Source organism: Trifolium pratense, linkage group LG3 (assembly GCF_020283565.1).
Source record: "Trifolium pratense cultivar HEN17-A07 linkage group LG3, ARS_RC_1.1, whole genome shotgun sequence".
Classification (NCBI taxonomy): Eukaryota; Viridiplantae; Streptophyta; class Magnoliopsida; order Fabales; family Fabaceae; genus Trifolium; species Trifolium pratense.
This window is the reverse complement of record NC_060061.1, coordinates 7,072,179-7,092,945: the sequence shown is the minus strand read 5'-3', so window position 1 is coordinate 7,092,945 and position 20,767 is coordinate 7,072,179. Positions and strand designations below refer to the sequence as shown.

The window sequence follows — 20,767 nt, the reverse complement described above, 5'->3', positions numbered from 1 at the left end:
ATGCAAAAACAATATTTTAAATTTTCACAAAATTCTAGATAATAATCCATTATATTTTAGTGTCATAAGGGAGCTATGTACCATTGCATCAAATCAAATAAACTATATAAAAATGACATCGTTACGTCAAGAAAATAATTTAACAAAAGTGTAGGTGATATGCAACAAATAAATATACAGGTGATTGCTTAAATCTCAATAATTCATTAACTATTAATATAAAAACTAATAAATAAATCTAAATAATCACCAAGAGTGCAAAAGGAAATAATCATCTTGGCATCTTGTTAATTCCTGTTGAGTCTAATCAAACTAGAGGCAATAATTTTCTTAGCTCTTCTGTTAGCACCCAATGATCTCCTAATCTTAACTAAATCATCCCATTGCTCTGTGTTAGCATAAATATTAGCCATGACAGAATAAACCCCACCATCTTCAGGCTTTATCTCCATTACCTGTTGAGCTGCTTGCTTTGCAATCTCAACATTCCCATGTATCCTACACCCACCTAACAAACCACCCCATGCAAACACATCACCCCCACTTGGCATCCCTTTTATCAACTCCACTGATTCATCAATCAACCCAGCCCTTGCCAACATATCAGCCACGCACCCATAATGCTTAGATTCTCTAGCAACACCATACACAGTTTCCATCTCATTGAAAAACTTTCTAGCTTCACTAACCAAACCAGCATGACTACACCCAATCAACAAACCCAAGAAACTAATCCCATCAGGCTGAACCCCTTCAGCAACCATTCTAGAAAAATAGTCCAACAAAATTAAACCTTCCCCATGAATAGCAAAACCAACAAGCATAGCATTCCATGTAAACACATCTTTATCTTTGCATGACTCAAATATTTCCCTTGCAATCTCAACACAACCACATTTTGCATATAAATCCACCAACCCAGTTGTCAAATACGAATCAACTCGAATCCCATTCCTTGTTATGTAATCATGAACAAACCTACCCTGTTCTAGTTCCCCTAGCTGAGCACAAGCTGATAAAACCGAAACCAATGCTATATTATCCGGTACAAAATTCAAACTAATCATCTCATTAAAAAGTTGAATAGCTTCACGGCACAATTTACCATGACTATAACCCGCTATCATAGTCCCCCAAGAAACTTCATTCCTTTGAGGCATTTCATCGAACAGTTCACGTGCACGATCAAGATGAAAACTTTTAACAAACCCATCAATCATAGCATTATAAGAAACAACATCTCTATAAGAACATTCACAGAACACCTTATGGGCATCATTTACACGATCATTAACCGAGTAAACACGGATAACCGAGTTAAGAACAAACAAATCAGCAAGAAAACCAAATTTGATTACTTGTGAGTGAAGACACTGAGCAAGAGACAATGAATGGATTTGAGAACAGGCTTTGAGGATTAAAGGGTAAGTGTGAAAATCAAGAGGAAGACAAAGACGGCGGAGAGATGAAAAGATTTGGACGGCAGAGTAAGGAGAAGAGAGGAGAGTGTTGATTCTGATGAGAGTGTTGTAAGTGAAAGTTGTTGGATTTGGAATTGAATTGAAGAGGGAAAGTGCATAGGTTGTTAGAGATAAATTGGAACATGTTTTGTTGTTGTTTTTGGAGATTAAGGAAGTGAAAGTGGAAATTATGTTGTTTAAGATTGCGAGTTTGTGGTGTGGTAAAAGACCAATGGTGATTATGTGAGCATGGATTTGGTGGAGTTGTTTGATTGATTTGCATTGTTTTATTACATTCAAGATACTCATATGAATTTATTGTGTTATTGTTGATGTAAATGTGAATTTATGGTTATACATTTCATATATTATTTCATTCTATTATATGATTGTGTTCTTTGGTTCTTCAATGATTTATGGTGTTATAGGAAGAAGCAAAAGGTGCAACGAAAAAGGGAGGAAAAAAAATGAAAAAGCGTGGACGGCAGGATTCGAACCTGCGCGGGCAAAGCCCACATGATTTCTAGTCATGCCCGATAACCACTCCGGCACGTCCACAATTGTGTTAATGTGTGCCATATACTGCAATATATAACTATTAATTTAAACAAAGTTTTTTTTTATTAATATTTTTTTTTCAAATACTGAAGAAATTAAAATGTGAAAGTAGTAGTAATTGTATTTTCTAATAATTTTTTTTTTACAATGAAGTCACTGAGGATCGAACCTAGGATCTCATGCATACTATTGATATATCACCACTGGACCAAACCTAGTGGTTTGTAAATAAGTCTTCTTTTGTTTCATGCATTATCCTTTTGCGGAATGTGTGATCAAATATTAATGGACAACTTTCTTTATCGAAATTTGAACTTTTGTACATCATTATAAGAAACGGCGACAGATTCAAGAATCAAACTTATGATTCACAACTGGTTTACTTATATCATTCATCTTCAACCTCTCATGATTCACAACTGGTTTACTTCTATCATTCATCTCCAACTTTTCATGGTGAAGTTCTCTCATTCATTCACCTCTGAAGGTGGACTATTCAAGTTACTCATATTCATCGTGAAGCAAACTCAAGTGTTGATGCACTAATACACGATGTTGGTTTCTCCCTTGTAATACTAGATGATATTCCTTATAGTATTAGTCTTCTTGATAAGGACTTAAGAGGAGTGCATTCTTCTATAATCGTACCTTAGTGTTTTTTTTTTCTTTTTGTATTTTAAAAAAAAAAAATCAGACTTATGAGATGCAACTTTTTTGTTTATTTTCTACTAAATTCTTTTTGGCGTATTATCGCATGATAAAAAGTCCTATATTTTTATGTTATGGAATTTGGTGTGTTGTGGAAATAAGATTTGAATATATGTGTAATTTCTACCCCCCACTTGACATTGTTGGGAAATATTTATACACAGATAAAAAAATTTATGAGAACACACACCACAAAGAAATGATTAAGAGTAGTACTAATACACCATTTGAAGTGGGTTACAAATTATGGTAATTTTATTTGAGATATCACGGAGTGTGGAACCATGTAATGTAAATTACTTGTGTGCACTATTATTTCTTACTTTGTGGTGTGTGTTTTTATCTAAGAAGATATAGTGGTATGTGTGGATTTCCCCCCCTAAGACACAAACTATAGCTGGGTGGGAACTTTATCTTATATATGATATATGATATGATTTTTAGAAAACGAAAGCAAAAAACTATAACAATGTGAAGAAAATAAAGCTTCCCAAAGCGTGCTTAAAGCATCCACTTACTATTAGGAGAATGGAGGTTACGACCTAATTAATTAGGTAAATTATATTATCATAAGGAACTCCAATAATTGATATCCCTCTCAGTAAGGAAAGGAAAGATTGTTATATTCTAAATCGGGTTAAATTAATTGAGCAACATCATTTAATCCATGTGATGTGTGACACTTGTGTTCATTAAAAAAGTTGAGTATTGGCTTTCTTTGGTTATGGTATAATCACTTAAGGATTAAGAAAATCTCACTAAAGAATCAGTGATTATTATACTATATCCACTCATAAAGCATTTCCCTCCCACCTTTCTTTTGTAATGTAAGTGCTTATCCACCACCCTCTCCCCTCTTTACACTTGGTTGTTTTGCCAATATAACAACTTTAACTAACTTTTCATTATTATATTCTCTTCTTTTTACCTGTTTGTTTTCCAAGTATCGTTACTATTATGAGCGGTGAAAATCGAATACTCAATCTCCTTATCACTAAATGTTGTTATCATCCAAGCCTGAGAGGTCTCTGCAATCGTATCACAACTACAAGTGTGGCTGCATAAGCCATACTCATCAACAATTTTATGCAGTAGCAACAATCGCTACCGCCATTTAAAACCTTATCAGTAAAGTAATGCTTTTGAGAGACCTTTTAGAAATTTAATTTGAATATTACAACCTGCTGTATACCTTTGCTTTTGGCAACTAATATCTTGCATTTTAAATTCCCTAACAAGTTGGAGACCGGATATAGGATACATATTTACCTTTAGACACTATATATATGCTTGAATGTGAGGCAAGTAAGACCTCCCAGTGTTGATTCTCCTTGAGTAAAGGTGTCAACCAATCTTCAACAGAGAGAACATGGAGGAAGAAGAAGGAAATGAAGAGGCTGAAGACAAATGTGTTTACTTCTTCAACACCATGCTTCTCTCCTTTTAAAGAGAGGAGCATGAAACTAAAAGGCAATTCATACAGGCTAAGGGAAGGCAAAGCCTTTCTTCCAGGTTCAATTCGCGATGCTGTACCTGCACTAGTTATTAAGATCAAACACAGTCTGTAGTTTCATCTTAAATCAATGTTTGTTAAGTGTTGTATCTCTTTCTGCTCATTCTTTAAGCTACTTAGTTTGAATGGTTAACTCAAACAATGCATGATATATATCTAAACAAAAATAATCCAATGATGTATGTGTCTGTTAAAAGAAGTATGTAATGTTTGTGCTGTTTTTGCTGCAAGCTGTGAATAAAATGGTAAACAGTTTGTTGTCACACAGAAAACTTAAGTGTTTTCCAGTGTCAGCATTTGCCTTTTGCTCGTTGGATTTTTCGGATTTGTGTAATGAGGCATGTCCATTTGTTGTCTATGATACTTAGAAGAGCATAAAATCTCCAATCTGCAGTAAGACATGAACAATAATGGTGCACATCATATGTGAAGATTTATGTAATCAGTAATCCATGTACTACATCCTAACAATATTATGGCATTAATACACTTAACATAACTACCAACATGATGTGTGAGATTAAACACAGAAATGGTACCATTATGCATTGCCACCTAGCGGCACCACAAATGAAACCCGAAAAGAAGTAGATATTAAATTAAAAGAAGTTCAAAATGAGTTTCATATTACATAGAACATGAGATCTCATAGTGTGATTCTTCCCTGCCATTATCATCCCAAAAAGATAATTCGATGCATTTTGTAGATTTTTCTGCCCAAACACCACACGAGATGGTGATATAACTCGCAGGTGTGAAAATGTTGCGACTCATGAAATCCACATCCACATGGCTAAACAACCAAGAGATATATTTTTCACCTGTGCAATGGTAGAGCAAACAAAAACCACTAAGAGTGACTTCTAGTTTTTTATTCCCTTGACAAAAATTTCAAGTTCAGCGAGTGTTTGGAACTACAGTGAAACTTCCAAACTTGGAGCTTCACTGTCAAATGTGATTCATACGTTGGCTATCTAGTATTTACCATATTTCCAAGCACGCGGTCAGAGGTCTAAGGTCTAAGCAATTTTTTTTGTTTTGATCCCAAACATGACAATAATCTCACTTTGTTTTCAGCAAATGTTCCTTCAACATGCATTTAGAGTTCGACAGTACAATCAACAGAAAACGTCACATACAGGTCAACTTGTAACAAGAAAAGACTGAACTTATTGTTGTTTCATAAACCTAACCTCATAAGAATGCCATCCATCAATTATATCCCACCATTACAAAGCCATGCGCCAACCTGTATAGTTAATGGTATATTGACTTTGTACTATATACTATAAGAAATTAATAGTGGGCAAGTACAATACAAAATGAATAACACCTAATAAGTTGGTATAACTTGGTATATATAGAATTACAGTCCTAATTTCTCAACCATTTAGTTCAGATAAGCATGGGGAAAAACTTTCTGACTACAAATTATGTTTTAACACCCTCCTTGAAGAATCACTACTTGTAATAGTGCCTACAGGACTAGTTAATATCTCTTTTTTCGTCACCATCAACAATTCAAGACATCCTATATAACATTTGAAATTAGCTCTGGACAATAACTGTAACAACTCTAATCAAGATCTAAACTCTTCTTCATATTTTCATAAACCATATAAGTAATGCTTGCAGCTGGCACAACTTTAAGGAGATTCGGAATGAGTCCCTTGTAGAACCCTCGAAAGCCTTCATCTTTAAGGGTTTTCCAAAAAACATCAGACATTCCCCTGTAAGCACAAGAAGTGTTGGTAGGTTGTGCCTGCAGCCTGAAAAGCATGACAATGTAATGTGAGTAAACAACATACGTATTGTATCAATTCTAAAAGGCTAAACTACATTTTTGGTCCCGTAAGTTAAGTTTTGCTTTGGTCACTTGAGTATTTTTCGTTCCATTTTGGTCACTTAAGTAATTTTATATTTCAATTTGGTCCCTTGAGTTACAATCATTAGATACTCTAGTCCTTTCTGTCAGGTTTTCGTTCGAGTCATCCAAATATTTCCTAAGCTTCCTTCTTATTTTTGTCGAGTCAGACGCCTAATCACCAAAAGGTAATGTCCTATAGGATACATTTGACTGACTCAAACATAGAAACCTGACAGAAAGTGTACGGATTATTTGCTTTTAGGGGAGAAGAGAAAAACATAACTTCCGACAAAAGTAATACCTTGTACGGATAACCTGCAGTGGGTAGACACATGTAGCTCCGAGAGCTCCTGAAACCGTCCCACATCCGAGTTGTACTAGAGGACCAGGTTCTATAAGAAAAACATAAGAACATTGAATATGTTAGAAGTGTTGATATACCAATAAGAATATAAAATGTACTGACAAAATAAAATAAGTTCAAGAGAAGACAGGTTGTCGTAATATCATACCACTGTCATAAACAATATATTTCTTGGATAAATCTTTCAAGGTGTCATAAGCAGTGAGATCAATGCCCGCATAAGGAATCATACCAAGAAGAGATGGAACAAGCCCTCTATAGAAAGCGCGGGGTCCCTCTTGGACCCATATATCTTTTGTAAGTGTTCCAAGCTTAGGACCCTTTCCACCTTCAGAAGCACAAGTCTGCAACCTAGTTTTGATAAGATCTAATGGATAGATAGCAATCTGCGCAATGGCACCAGCCATGCCACCTGCAAAGAGTCTTCCAGCGGTACCAATATCTGTCTTGTTTCCTTGACTATCTCCAATTACATTTTTCAGCATTTCATAAGCATAAAACTTGATGGCACTCTCCGGTGCAACCTTCACAACGTTCAATCCATTACCTCGGAAAAACCCTAATAAACCATCTCGTTGCCATATCTTCATCACTGCTGGCATAATCGACGCCTTTCCAGTCTGAATTTGTAAGACCACCTTTAGACGATCAAGAGGAGCGGTTGCTGTGCGAGAAGCAGCTCCTGCTATTCCGCCTGCAATAAAATACCGGCTCCTGTGCACGTGTTTGCTGATGCCTTCGGGAATCACAGCTTGTTCCCCAATGTCTACAAGGCACATCCTCTCCCAATGTTGATATATATTTTCAAGGGTTGCTTCATGAGGATAAAGTAGAAGAAAATCTCTCCATTCTTCAAAAGTGATAATTCCATTATTATCCTTATCAACATGCTCAACAAAGCGCGCAAGTTCTACCTCATCAATTTCAATCCCTGCAGCATCAAAGCTGGCTTTGGTTATGATAAATACTATGGGGAAAAAGTAAGCAAGAAAATAAGTATGAAAAACACAATAAAATCCACCATCAAAAATTTAAGTTGAATCGCCCTTCACAAGTCTCAAACACCATACAACGACTATAAAACCTCTGCAGTCTCTCCACATTTGTTCATGCATGATTGATGTGAGTTATACCAATGGCTATGAATTATATCTCAAACAAATATCAAACAGTACCTTTCTGGCTTCTAATCTAAGTTTACAAGTGTTAAGACAATTCCTAGGGTGAGCTAGTATTACATGTGGACTACGGTGAACTGATGCTTGAAAATCGCTCAAAACTTCGCCACCTTTAAGTAGAAATTCAAGGTCCTCCACGTCATTACGGCTAAGACAATACAGATTCATGTTGCTAGAGTTTCAAACAATTACAAGCATCAATCAACATATGAGATTCTCATCCTAGAAGGCATCTTTATGTAACTCAATCTCATTTACAAAGGTTCTATAAAATCTACAGATACGGTACACTCTACATTCCTCCGAGCAAAACTACATTTACAACTTGCAACAGCCACAATCAAAGGCAATGCAAGTTTAAGTTAAGGAGTAGTAACTAACACCAAATGTCAACATATCTTGGCCCACTCAAGGAAAAATAAAAACCCTAAGCAACAACCAACAACATACTTCCATCACAATAAAAAAAAAGGAACATGCATGAAAGGGTGAAAGAGATAGATAGCAAACAATATTACTGTCAATTATTATAGTCATAATTATAATTATCCTCTCTAGTTAACATCATTCACACAGTCATAATTATAGTCATAATTCATAACAATTATGATGAAACAACATATAATTAATAAATTGTCACATAACTTGGAGGGGTCGGGGTTCAAACCCTGATTACCGGCCACTAGACTACGAGACAAAAAAAACATATAATTAACAAAGTTGTCCCTTAAAGTTAGCTCAGTTGTAGCTACCACGACGAGTTATTGGAGGGTTATTGGAGGGGTCGGGGTTTGAACCCAGATTATTAGCCACTAGGCTACCGGACAAAAACAAAACATAATATTTAAGAAGAAACAGTAAAAGTGACATAAAACAAAAGGGTGTAAAAGAATACCTACCAGCCTTGACAAGTGCATCCCAGAGTTCTTCAGGTAAAATACAACCATTATGTGCAACATCAATAGCTTGAAAAATTCTATAAAGTTCAAGTTCTTTATCATCCATATAACGTCTAAAATCTTGATAATCAATTCTTCCATCTCTATCAGCATCACAAACCTTAAAAAGTTCTTTAGCATATTTATATTCAGGTGGTATCTGAAGTGCAGATAAACCTGCTTCAATGTGAGTATAATCCAAATACCCTTTATTGGTAGAATCAAAGAAATTAAACAAACTCCGAATACGAAGATCCCTTTCTTCCTTAGTCTCACGCAAAGCCAAAAGAACATGATCCATTGAAATAGAACCGGTTTTGTTACTACGACCATGATCGGTGGTCGGAGAAGTCGCCGGTGATGATGATTTGGGTTTGGAAAAACCCACGTGGTCCATGTCTATGGCTCCAGACATGTTCAAATTGGTAATGGGGTTTTGTGAGAGATGAAAACCCAGTGAAGCATTTGAATTTGTGAAGATTTTTATTCAGATCTGAAAGAGAGAAAATTGGTGCGGTTAAATGGGTGAAAATCTAGCAGTTAGAAAAATTATTGAATTTAAAAACAAGTCAAAGGAGAGAAGGAAAATTAAAATTAAAATAATAGTAAGATCAAAATTAGAGTCAGAACTCAGAAGTGTGAAGCAGAAAGAAGAAGTTACCTGAAATTGAAGAGAGGTTTGGTGATGACGGTTTCTATATGAATATGAATTTTTTTTTTTTATGATTAGAAAATGTTTTTAATTTATATTAATAAAATATATGGCATGCGTTACGTTATGGTTTTTGTTGCGGAGTTACCGTAGAAAGAAAATGAGAGTAATTGAGAGAGACATCGAAGGTGCCTTTCGCATAAAAGATTTTTGATCATGATTGTGCTGTCGCTCTTTGGTACAACTAGCTAGAGAAGAGAATATTCTTTTCATTTTTTTTTCTTATGATAGTAGTATAGTGACTAAAAAATCCACTTAAAAGTGAACAAGTGGAATATTCGGGGTTCGAACTCCGACTCCTGCATAATACTTCATCCGTCCTAAAATATAAGTAAAAGTGAGTCAAAAAAAATTTGATGTATTTGGTTAAAGATTTAGACCAAATACATCAATATTTGTTAACCAACTTTTGGTTATATTTTGAAACGGAAGGTGTATTTTTTTTATTATTGTTCTTGACTTATTGTATATGCTAATTCATTGCCTTATTGTTTATAAGACAAGATGATTATCAAACAGCTCCTGTTGCTTACATAGTTTGGTTCATAAGATGTTTATTTACTTTCATTTAGGTGATATGTGTGGTGGTAGTGGAATTGAATTCATGGTTGCAATCCCTAATAATCAGCTTGCTGAATGCTGATATGAATGATTATAAGCGTGCCAAACAATGGGTTAACATCATGTGAGTTTTTCTACATCTTATTTTTTAGTGCTACTTAACTGATTTATTTGTTAAGTATTGATTTGCATTCGATGTTCAAGTCCTTGATTCTTTGTATTAATTTTTATTGGAGATGTTGTGTATGGTTTTCTAGTTTTAATACATGTATTGATTTTGCTTCATGGTTTGGTCTATTATTTTTTTCTTATGTTTTTTCCATGGTAGAAATTAAATCCTTGAGTCATGTTGTGTTCATTTAACCATTTTTTTGAATGCAGAAAAATTTTATTAGAAGAAAAATAGTGAGCCAAGAAAACAAGAGCTGCGGTGGAATACTATCAAGGTACAAAGGAAACAAAACAAGCAGGCCATAGCAGCCATTGAAACAGAGGCGGAAGCATCACACACACAACCTCACAGGCAAACCAGAAGCAGAACAACAAGACCAAAGAACTGCCCCAGCACAGTCACCTACCCAAGCACGGATGCCTCTAATAGAGTAAGCACATAGATGCTTTCGATCTACCTAACCACTATTTTCTAAGATGAGGTTTTTACCTCGTAAACCAACCCCGGTTCATATACCATTTTGGTTGTTGCAAGATATGGCAACAATTATAAATCGTCGCATGTCCCCTATTCCCACGGCCTCAGTTTGACATAGTGGGGAGTCTCTTTCTTCCACTACTATTTGTTTGATATTTGTCAAAGGTGGTGGTGTTCTATTTATATAAATTAATAATTCTATTTATTTTAGTAATGTATGCCATGTTAGATTGAGGAATGGACTTCGTTGTGCAACATGTTAAAATTGGAAATACATTCATGACTTATCTAATAGTTGGTTATTTAATTTTGGCATGAGCCTTGGTCTTATAACTTGGTATTTTCATGTTATTGGTTGGTATTGCTTTTGCAATTGTTTGTATCATAGTTTCAAATTGTTGGTGGTTTCAAAACAATGCGTCAAAAAGCTTCTCTATCATGTATATTAATATTCAGAAGCTACTGCTAAACTTTTTCATTCTCTTCTTTTTAATTTTTCAGGGTCTTTTTGAAAACATGAGAGATGTTGGCTTGGAAAATGGCAGAGGATTGCTTAGGTTAATACTAGTTTGTCTTGTTTTAATTAGTGTTATGAACATAGTATGTCGCTTAGGTTAATTAGTTGGAAATGGTTTGAGAGCTTATTGTCAATGTTGTAGTAAACCAAGTTTTGGTATTACTAGCATGGAAGTTTCCTTTTGTCTTGGACATAGAATTATCTTGCTTCTTTATCTGTTTTGTGAAGGAAGGGAACCTCATGTAATTTGATTGTACTTATTGGCCTTCCTTGTGCCTTTTTATCTTTAATATATTTTTGGCCTTTTGACCTTTGTATTATTTGCCATTATATTCTAAGTTTCAAAATTAAGCTTCAAGTCACCACTTATTGAAAAAATACAATACTTCCAGGTTGTATAACAAAATATTGAAACAGATTTGCAGAAGAAAATAAATTAAATTGCAGGTTGAAAAGAAAGAAAAAAAGAGACATACAATAGCGCTTTTGTAATGAAGCGCTGTTAAAGATAGGGCAAACAATAGCACTTTTGAGCACAAGTGCTATCGAAACTGAAACATATGATAGCACTTTTGTAAAAACCGCTATTAAAGCATGTTGTGTAAAAGCATTGTGAACAGGTATACTATAGCGCTTTAGTGTAAAGCGCTATTAAAGATTGGTCATACAATAGCACTTTTAAAAGTGCTATGATAAGCACAGACTTTTAATAGCACCAGCTTCTATAGCACTTTAAAGTGCTATTAAAGCCAAAAAAAAGTGCAATTGTAGCCCAAAATTGTAGTAGTGAGATTGAGCCCCATTCAAAAGATTCAATTAAAGCATAAGAATAAATTAAATTGTTTTCAATTGTGCCCAAAAAAATTTAATTGAATAATATTTTAGATCCATATTTTATCACTTTTTTTCTTTTACCACCAGTTTAATCTGGTTCGGTTCGAAGTCAGTTCTAACATCAAGTGGTTCCGATCACTCTATATTTTATCACTTTAAAAGTCACGTTCCTTTATATTTTGATATTGAATCATTTATAGTTTGATGATGTAATTTGGAATTGGAATAGTATTTTTATTTTTTGGTAAAGAATGCTAATAGTATGTTAGATCCTATTTTATCACTTTAAATGTATGTTCTAGAATGATTAGTTTAAATTCCTTTGTCGATACGAAGTAGATGCATGCATTTTTTTTTTAATTGATGGGTGATTAGAAGATGCATGTTAATGGAGTCCACATTGCATGGAAAGTGGCATACAATGGTCCTAATTCTTTTGATGAAATATTTTCCTTAAAGTATGCCGAACAAAAATTAGGCTGAAGTCTAGTTCTACACATTTGACCAAATGGCTAACGTTGTGCTTAGACCAACAACGTGTCACACATTTTCATGTGTGTTACACATTTGTGACTATGCACTTTCAACTTCAACGTTACACTATCCTAACTTCTATCAATCCAAAATTCAAAGATCATTTTATCTTCTTTGATGCTAAATTAATATAATATTCCTCAAAGTGATAGAAAAAATGGGGCACAAAGAAAAGAAAAAAGATAAGCATTTGCAACAAATATCACTTTTGAGGACCATTCCTTATTCAGATCATCAGAGGTTTGCATTGAATTTCTAGTTTTATGTTCTTTGATTTTATAATTTTATAATTAGGTGTGGTCACTGTATGTTTAAATATAATTAAACTAGCCAAAAGCGTGTAAATGAGATGATTCGAGCCTCTTCTGACTTAATCAAATGTCTTGATCAATTTGAATTTAACTCCGAGAATGCGACAATTTTAAAACTCTCAAGAGAGAGTACTGTTGTCCAACATAATCCTATTCGGTTCGATGAATTAGTATATACAATTACGCGTGCAAGATTCTATTTTTTGGTTCTATGTTCTTTCATTAGGTGTGGTCTATGCATGTTCAAATATAATTAATTAAACTGTCCAATAACATTTGAATGAGATGATTTGAATGTCACCTAACTTAACCAAAGGTCTTGAATTTGAATCCAGCCTACAACTTTAAAACTCTCAACAAAGAGTTTTATTGTCGAGCGTAACCCTACCCAGTTCGAGGAATTAATCTATGCAATTACGCCTAAAAGATCCTGTTTTCCCCAAAATATAATTCAAACTTGTGTATTGATTGATTTTTGTATCAATAGTTAACAATCCTTAATTAATCATGGAATTAATGAAGACTATATTTCTCATTAGCATATGTTTTAATTTAAACAGGTGGTGGTCTAAGGAAACAATTGCTGTGGTTACTGGTGGAAATAGAGGAATTGGATTTGAAATTTCAAGACAACTTGCTGATCATGGTGTAACTGTGATCCTAACATCAAGAGATGCTAGTGTTGGTGTTGAATCAATTAAGGTCTTACAAGAAGGTGGTCTTGATGTGCATTGTCATGAACTTGATATATTAGATTCTTCATCCATCACCCAATTCTCTGAGTGGTTAAAGGAAAATTATGGAGGCCTAAATATTCTGGCAAGTTAATTTATAAAACCTATGGTTACTACAAGATATATATCTCAATAGAATTAAATATATGGATATAAGCAATAATGTATCATACATTTGCAGGTAAATAATGCAGGTGTTAATTTCAATTTTGGGTCTGATAATTCAGTTGAAAATGCTCATAAGGTCATTGAAACAAATTATTATGGAACCAAGCGTATGATTGAAGCTATGATTCCACTGATGAAGGTATCCCCTGCTGGTGGCCGTATTGTAAATGTGAGCTCGCGTCTAGGTCGACTAAATGGAAAACGAAATGTAAGTAATATATACATTAGTTTAATTGTAAAAAGTTTTTTTTATTCTGTGTCAACATATCGCAACTAAATATATGTGTGATTTTAGAAGTAGTTATAATTAAAGTCAAACGTTTTTTATGTTTTAGAGATTGGAGAATGATGCTTTGAGAGAGCAACTAAGCGATGTGGAGAATCTTACGGAAGAACTAATTGATGGTGCTGTGAATGCTTTTCTACAACAAGTAGACGATGGAACATGGGAATCGGGAGGATGGCCTATAAGATTTACGGATTATTCTTTGTCGAAACTAGCTGTTAATGCTTATACAAGATTGATGGCAAAAAAACTTTCTGATAGACCAGATGGTGAAAAGATATTTATCAACTGCTATTGTCCTGGTTGGGTTAAAACAGCTCTTACAGGGTATGCAGGAAGTGTTTCAGTTGAACAAGGTGCTGATACCGGAGTGTGGCTTTCGCTTATTCCTGAACAAGCAATTACAGGAATGTTTTTTGCAGAAAGAAGAGAAATAAACTTCTAAGAAGTTTATAGGGACTTGAAAAATCAAATGGCATAGACAAGTTCACATACTGCAATGGAAAGAAATTTTGAAAATCTAACTTAGTAGTTTATGTGTTAAGGAATCTACACTTTGTTAATGTGACATACATGAAATTATTTGAGGCACTACTTTCTTGAGGGAATTGTTACCATGACCCATTTTGAATGTTGTTGTTGTTATTCTGGATCATACTTTGAGACATATTCTTTCAATAAGTTCATTCTTGTAGAAATTAATTTTAGCAGGCATATTATTTCCTAATACAATCAAAGAGATATGGTGAATTTTGAGATCGTACTTTCGGATCCTCTCCTTTTTTTTTCCAATTCTCTCTCCAGTTCCTTGTTTTGTGAGTGTGAAGAGAGATAAATTAAAAATAAAAAATAAATAAATGATGATGAAAGAGAAGAAATGATGAGTCTGAGAGGATTATATTGGTCTGATCTTGGTCCAGTTGTGATACTACAATCCTTGTAGTAACAATGAGACCCTTGATTTACTTGTTCTATTCTATTAGTGAATCGTATTTCGTTATTTTCTCAACAGAATGAATCAGTGCTAAAATATAATTAAAAAGAGTTCAAAACAAAATACAAAGTGAGATCAACAGTTAAAACAGTAAAAGAAAAATCCAGATTCAGGCATTTTAAGCTATAACATATATGATGTAACCACCAACAATAGGTATACAAAAGATGAATACAGAACAAAGCCATAATCTTCTACTTTTCACTCGTTTTATTCTTTTACTGATTTCTAGTAGCCAGTAGCCTAAAACAAATCTTCAAGTTGTTGTTACTCGGCCCTTATTTATAGGAACATAGATGGTATACAAGAATTCATTTAATTGTTACAAAGCCAGTATCTTCTATTCTCAAGCTACTGATTTCCAGTGCTGGGGCCACCCTTAAATTTCTGGATATCATCCCAGCCTCTTACCCATGGTTGCCCGGGTGTTGCTCTTGTTTCAGGAGAAGAATGGCTGTCAAGATTCTTCATAACTACTTCCCGCACTGCAGTAAAGACCTAAGCAACAAACAACTGGCATGAGCATTGCGCCCCTAATAATATTGGAATTGGAATTACATTTAATTATTCATTTAAATATTTAAATGAGACTCACGGGGTTAACGCTGATTGATTCCGGGGGTTGCTCCTGCCCAGATAACCATTTCCATAAATCTGGATTCTCCTGCATAACAGAAGTAGGATTTTAAGTTAACATAGACTCAAATCAAGATACCCGTTCTCTCGAAGTTAAGCAACTAGTTGCTAACAAATTTATATTTCCCATTAAGACTTGCAAAATTAATCCCCTGATAGAACCATTCACCCTATCAACATTCGTCACGCACAAACATTATCAAAATAAGTAATTTCCAAAGGCACGGTAAATTAGACCTATTCTTAGTTCTCACCAATTTCTTTTGGATTACTTTCACTGACAAGCAGGATGCAAATCACACCATTTCATCCTTTATAAAAAAGATGCTAAAGTTTTCACTAATTAGATTACAAACATATTAGTCCCCTCTTACGGTAAATGTGTCGGTAGCTAACAAGAAAAATAACCCAAACTGAAGCACAGGCACATAAGAGTAAAAACAGGATTTAGGACCACTTCACACATGAAATTATTAAATGAAGTCCATTTTCATACACAAACAGAACAAAAACTCCCATTTAGAATATCCATCCAGGCTTCTCTAGCCAGACAGCAGACACCATCCCTTTTAAATAGATACACAGTTTACTTCTAAAATTCAGGATAATAAACCCTATATTTATTGTGTAAGCCAAGGTCTTGATGTTTGAATTTTGAAGTTAGTATTGTAATCATACAACATTTTCAACAGCTCCTCAATTCTATCTTCATTAGATTCATCATTTAAGAAACTGATAACACACTTTATCTACCGTATTGTATTCTTCCCATGTAGTACCTCAACAAGTGGAGTTTGTCAAGAATCCCGTGAAAGAAACACTCTTGGACTTGTTTAAATTGACATTTTTGAACTTATATATTAGCATTTGGCATAAGCACTTGCAAGACTATATTTGGGACAGCTTATAAAAAAGAGTTTATGACATGCACATTAGTTGTTTTGGGGCCCGTTTGGATTGACTTATTTTTGAGCTTGTGCAAATAAATAAGCTTGTATGTATTATTATAAATTTATAAGCTTATCAATATATTGTATGAAAAAACAGCTTATGAAGATACAATTTTTCTTAGTGAGAAGTTATGAATTAACATAAAAGCTTATTTATTTGCATAAGCTGTTTTTTCATAAGCTAAAAAATATGCCAATCCAAACAAGCTCTAACTTATTTTCATAAGGATAACTTATGAAAACAGTTTAACTTTATTTTATCTTTTGTTAGAGAAATAACTTATACATAAGCACTTATAGGATAAAAACGCTTATGCTATAAGCACTTAACTAATCTGATTATCCAAACAGCGCCAGTGAATACTAAAAGATGATTTGCATTTAGATTCATCATCAATTGACACACAGTGATTGCTATTATATTAGCATAAAATTTCACAGAAATCATATTTCTCAGCTGGTATAATGAAAAGAATGAAAACAATTACATACCACATCGAGAACATGAATGAGAGATCGAATTTGATTTTCATCCAATGAATGAATATTATTCTCTACCCATTTTCCGAGAACCAAATCGAGTTCAAGGAACCCTCGTTGCTTGCTTCTATATAATAACCTATCAGTAACAACATGAAATCATTCAGTATTAATAAAAATAAAAATAAAAACGAAAAGAAAGAGGAAGATTGAGAAAAACGAACCTGTTGAATAAGCTTCTTTTAGATTCTTCGTTGGATAAATCGATGTTAAGCGAGTTATTAGAATGAGTAGTATTGTTGTTATTTTCAGTGTGGGAAGTGAAAGGGGAAATTTTATAGTATCCAAAAACTGGCCGGAGAATGGTGGTTGATGGCGGCGACGAGGAATTGAGGACTCTCTGAGCGTTTAATACGGCTCTTCTCAGAAACAGAGAAGCCATTTCGAATTTCTTAATCTTTCTCCAAAATCTCTCTCGTAACTCGTAAGCACTTTTTAAAAAAGAGGGGGTGTATTGGATTGAGATTTCATGGGATTTTAAAAGACTTTTTTATGACAAAAAAATCTTGAGGTATTCAATCAAGACTTTTAAAAAAGTTAAATAAATCTTGTGGTATTCAATCAAGACAAATAAGATTTTTTTTTCAGGGCAACACAATCCGTTGGTATTCAATTGAGATTTGTTCCTACTTTTAAAATGTCTATTGGTATTCAAAAGATTCTTGTTTGGAATGGATTTTGAGAGACTTTTTAGTTGAAAATACACTTGATAGACTTTTTTAACAATCTCACCAAAAACCTTGAGACTTTTTTGAACTCTCCAAGACTTTTTTCTTTCATATGTATAAAATTTCTTCTTCTTCTTTATTACTTTCACAATTCATCATCACTGCACCCGGTTTTTTCTTCTTTTCTTTGTTCACTTTTTCAACAATCTCCCCAAAAGCCTTGAGAATTTTTCAAACTCCTCAACACTTTTTACTTTCATCATCATTATACCGGTTTTCTTCTTCTTCTTCTTTACCTATCAAATATGTTTTTTTGCAAAAAAATATTTTAACAAATTCTACATCTTTTTTACAAAGTTTTGATTAATTACAACGGCAAACAAAGTTTTTTCGTCACTCATTCATCTGCTTCTATTTTCCATCAATGGTAGTGGTAGTGATAACCTTTTTATTGGTGATTAGAAACATATACGTAAAAATGTACCAAAAAAAAAGAAACATATACGTAACAAAAATGTAAGGTTTTTTTTTTAAATCTTTGGATTTCCAAAAAAATATAATTTCTTTTATTAAAATTTATTGATTCTTTTAAAATTTTCCTAATATACAAAAGTTTCCTAATATATAAAGTGTTATGAAATCTTGATTGTAAAAAAGTCTTTTGAAAAAATCTCTCAAAATCCATTCAAATCATGTGTTAAAAATCTTGATTGTAAAAAAGTCTTTGTAAAAAAGTCTTTAAAATCTCACAAAATCAATATAGTCCAACAAAATCTCATAAAATCATCAAGACTTTTTTTGCCAAAATTGTCTCATAAAATCTCAATCCAATACACCCTCCTAAGTTTTAACACAAAAACTTTTTTCTGCTTCTTGCTACCGTGGCTTTTGTCCCCTCCACAAACTGTATTATTTGGCCACGTCACAAGGATTTTTTTTCATCGGAATTGTGATATTTTTTTTTTTGTCTAAGTAGTTTTTGTCACAAGGTATATCTTATCTACGTGATTCATACCTTTTCCCAAATTCAGCAATGGCTTCTTCTACTACCGCAGAACAACGCATTTGTTTCTGTTTCGGTCTCTTCTTCCTCTTCCTTCACCTCTCAATCTCAACCACCACAGACAACCCAGTTCCAGCGGCATGGCCAGAACAGTTCCACTCAGTTCTATTCATAAACAGAAGCGGCAATCTTCAAAAAACTGACTTATGGTACGATTGGCCAAATGGACGCAACTTCAACATCATTCAGCATCAGCTTGGTGTTCTCAAATATGACCTTGAATGGAACAATGGCACTTCCTTTTACTACACTCTAGACCCTTTTAACCACACTTGTAAAATCCTTCATTTTGATGTGGGTATTCTACGACCCAATTGGCTTGATGGTGCTAATTATTTAGGTCAACAATATGTTGATAATTTTCTATGTAATGTTTGGGAGAAAGTTGATTTTATTTGGTACTTTGAGGATGTTATCACTAAAAGACCTGTTAAGTGGATCTTCTACTCCGGTTAGTTTTTATCATTTTATGTCTATACCGGTTAATTTACTATGAAACACTGACACAGACACGAATAAATATGTAATAATTTTAGGAATAATAGAAGTGATGGAATGTAATTACATGCGTCGGACACTGTTGGATAGCCCCAACTGGTTTGAGCTAAAGGTCGAAAGAGTTTAAACCCTAATTTAGGAGAAAATTACATGTGATAGTATTGTGTCGGTGTAAACCAACACATGTGCGACATTGCTTCAATCTGGAGTGTTGGTGCTATATAGCTAATTATTACAGTACTTGCTATAAAACTATGCTATGTTTATTAAATTAGTGAATTACTAATTGTGTTTCTGGTGATTAGCTAATTGTGTTGGTGAGTGCAGGAATGATTTCTCATGTGATGACATTTGAGGTTGGGGCAGTGCTGGATGATGCACATTGGCAGGCTCCTGTCTATTGTTTTAGTGAGGCTGAGCCTGAACCGCAGATGCTCGCCAGAAAGAGCAGCTTTTTATCATTAGATTTAGAACCTGCTGCTGTTCTTGGTGGTTTTCGTGGGACATTAATGAGTGACATGAGATAGACCGCCCAGCAATAGCGTACGATTTATAATTGTGAGGTTAGCATATGTACTGCGTAATAATCTAGCTATATGCAGCACTTTGTTTTATTGGAATGGATATTAAGCTTTTTTTATCGATTCTTAATAAAACATTTGGTTTTGGCTTGCATAATCCAAATATGCATGTTTCAAGTCTTGCTAAATATCTAGATCATTTTGGCATTCATCATTTGTTCTCCTCTATGGCTGAGATTCATGGTATTTGCTACTATTGTTCTTGCCTGATATCACGCATGACACTCTTTAGTTTAGGCGTGTTTTGTATACCAGATATCAACGCTCATTTGACACTTATCACACATCTCATATAAGTGTCCTGAAAATACTGTGTCTTTTAATTTATGCTCAAATGATCATGATGTTTGAATTTCAAATGGAAAACTACACATGTTACAAGTGTTTTTGTGTCCAATTATGATACACCAAGCATCTCTGACTTGTAGAAATTAATAGGAAGATGTTAAATTGATAACAGATTCTCTCCCAATTTTCTCATTTCAGGTCCAAAACATTGACTACTTTTTGGAATGGCTTTCTATCGATGTCTGCACAAACATTTCTTTCTGCAATAGATGATTGCAAATAGAACCAACATCATAGTTAAAGTTTGCATCAATCTCAAGTTTCAATTAGATTTTTCTCCCTGAAAAACCCCTTTTATATAACCACAATGTGTGATTCTATTATTATCAGAGGCAATCTAGTATCTTACTAGTAGTGACTTATTATATAACCTTGATCTTTATGGATTTATATAATAGAATATCCATCTTTTTTAAATTTGTGCTAACATATCTATCTAGTTTGTATGTTATTTCTGCCTTTTAAGAATTTTCTTGTATGGAAAATATAATAGCATTATTGCTAACTTGATAGAAGAAGAAAATGGATCCACTGCAGTTGACAGAAACACGCGAACACGCAAGAAAGAATTCTTGACATCGTTTTGTTGGAAAATTC

At 33.9% G+C, this 20,767-nt stretch overlaps 5 protein-coding genes, 1 long non-coding RNA gene and 1 other non-coding gene across 8 annotated transcripts; 3 read left to right on the top strand and 4 right to left on the bottom strand.

Moving 5' to 3' along the window:
- Window positions 1–56: 56 nt before the first annotated feature.
- LOC123916049 (pentatricopeptide repeat-containing protein At5g61800) lies at window positions 57–1,969 on the bottom strand. Its single transcript, XM_045967377.1, has one exon. The coding sequence runs from the start codon at window positions 1,767–1,769 to the stop codon at window positions 288–290; it is 1,482 nt and encodes a 493-aa protein (XP_045823333.1). The 5' UTR covers window positions 1,770–1,969; the 3' UTR covers window positions 57–287.
- TRNAS-AGA lies at window positions 1,937–2,018 on the bottom strand. Its single transcript has one exon. It is a non-coding gene; the product is annotated as a tRNA-Ser (tRNA).
- Window positions 2,019–4,946: 2,928 nt separating this feature from the next.
- On the bottom strand, window positions 4,947–9,456 carry LOC123916048 (calcium-dependent mitochondrial ATP-magnesium/phosphate carrier protein 3-like). 2 transcript variants are annotated; one of them, XM_045967375.1, is made up of 5 exons: window positions 9,248–9,456; window positions 8,548–9,079; window positions 6,619–7,401; window positions 6,408–6,498; window positions 4,947–6,008 (listed from the first exon to the last, which is right to left on the bottom strand). In XM_045967375.1, the coding sequence occupies exons 2-5, from the start codon at window positions 8,999–9,001 to the stop codon at window positions 5,816–5,818; spliced, it is 1,521 nt and encodes a 506-aa protein (XP_045823331.1). In that variant the 5' UTR covers window positions 9,002–9,079; window positions 9,248–9,456; the 3' UTR covers window positions 4,947–5,815. The 2 variants fall into 2 exon arrangements, with proteins under 2 accessions (XP_045823331.1, XP_045823332.1); XM_045967376.1 differs by having other exon boundaries at window positions 8,544–9,079; window positions 9,248–9,287.
- A 285-nt stretch (window positions 9,457–9,741) lies between these two features.
- LOC123916047 lies at window positions 9,742–11,342 on the top strand. The gene is made up of 3 exons (XR_006812037.1): window positions 9,742–9,983; window positions 10,241–10,461; window positions 11,010–11,342. It is a non-coding gene; the product is annotated as an uncharacterized LOC123916047 (long non-coding RNA).
- Window positions 11,343–12,550: 1,208 nt separating this feature from the next.
- Window positions 12,551–14,337, top strand: LOC123916046 ((+)-neomenthol dehydrogenase-like). The gene is made up of 4 exons (XM_045967374.1): window positions 12,551–12,633; window positions 13,265–13,523; window positions 13,620–13,814; window positions 13,942–14,337. Exons 1-4 carry the CDS (start codon window positions 12,551–12,553, stop codon window positions 14,335–14,337), a joined length of 933 nt encoding a protein of 310 aa, XP_045823330.1.
- A 657-nt stretch (window positions 14,338–14,994) lies between these two features.
- LOC123916045 (succinate dehydrogenase assembly factor 2, mitochondrial) lies at window positions 14,995–17,444 on the bottom strand. The gene is made up of 4 exons (XM_045967373.1): window positions 17,177–17,444; window positions 16,965–17,091; window positions 15,482–15,550; window positions 14,995–15,384 (listed from the first exon to the last, which is right to left on the bottom strand). Exons 1-4 carry the CDS (start codon window positions 17,392–17,394, stop codon window positions 15,238–15,240), a joined length of 561 nt encoding a protein of 186 aa, XP_045823329.1. The 5' UTR covers window positions 17,395–17,444; the 3' UTR covers window positions 14,995–15,237.
- A 1,117-nt stretch (window positions 17,445–18,561) lies between these two features.
- LOC123916044 (uncharacterized protein At4g14100-like) lies at window positions 18,562–20,587 on the top strand. The gene is made up of 3 exons (XM_045967372.1): window positions 18,562–19,194; window positions 19,569–19,804; window positions 20,309–20,587. Exons 1-2 carry the CDS (start codon window positions 18,714–18,716, stop codon window positions 19,766–19,768), a joined length of 681 nt encoding a protein of 226 aa, XP_045823328.1. The 5' UTR covers window positions 18,562–18,713; the 3' UTR covers window positions 19,769–19,804; window positions 20,309–20,587.
- Window positions 20,588–20,767: the final 180 nt, after the last annotated feature.

Bases quoted from the DNA above. Each gene is read 5' to 3' on its own strand.
- LOC123916049 (XM_045967377.1), bottom strand. From the start codon at position 1,769: ATGAGTATCTTGAATGTAATAAAACAATGCAAATCAATCAAACAACTC.
- LOC123916048 (XM_045967375.1), bottom strand. From the start codon at position 9,001: ATGTCTGGAGCCATAGACATGGACCACGTGGGTTTTTCCAAACCCAAA. The intron at 7,402-8,547 runs GTAGGTATTCTT...TTGATGCTGCAG, and splicing joins GGATGCACTTGTCAAGGCTG to GGATTGAAATTGATGAGGTA. The intron at 6,009-6,407 runs GTATTACTTTTG...CATGCTTTTCAG, and splicing joins CTGCAGGTTATCCGTACAAG to GCTGCAGGCACAACCTACCA.
- LOC123916046 (XM_045967374.1), top strand. From the start codon at position 12,551: ATGGGGCACAAAGAAAAGAAAAAAGATAAGCATTTGCAACAAATATCA. The intron at 13,524-13,619 runs GCAAGTTAATTT...ATACATTTGCAG, and splicing joins ATGGAGGCCTAAATATTCTG to GTAAATAATGCAGGTGTTAA. The intron at 13,815-13,941 runs GTAAGTAATATA...TTTATGTTTTAG, and splicing joins GACTAAATGGAAAACGAAAT to AGATTGGAGAATGATGCTTT.
- LOC123916045 (XM_045967373.1), bottom strand. From the start codon at position 17,394: ATGGCTTCTCTGTTTCTGAGAAGAGCCGTATTAAACGCTCAGAGAGTC. The intron at 17,092-17,176 runs GTTCGTTTTTCT...TGTTACTGATAG, and splicing joins AAAAGAAGCTTATTCAACAG to GTTATTATATAGAAGCAAGC. The intron at 15,385-15,481 runs GTGAGTCTCATT...TTTGTTGCTTAG, and splicing joins AATCAATCAGCGTTAACCCC to GTCTTTACTGCAGTGCGGGA.
- LOC123916044 (XM_045967372.1), top strand. From the start codon at position 18,714: ATGGCTTCTTCTACTACCGCAGAACAACGCATTTGTTTCTGTTTCGGT. The intron at 19,195-19,568 runs GTTAGTTTTTAT...TGGTGAGTGCAG, and splicing joins TAAGTGGATCTTCTACTCCG to GAATGATTTCTCATGTGATG.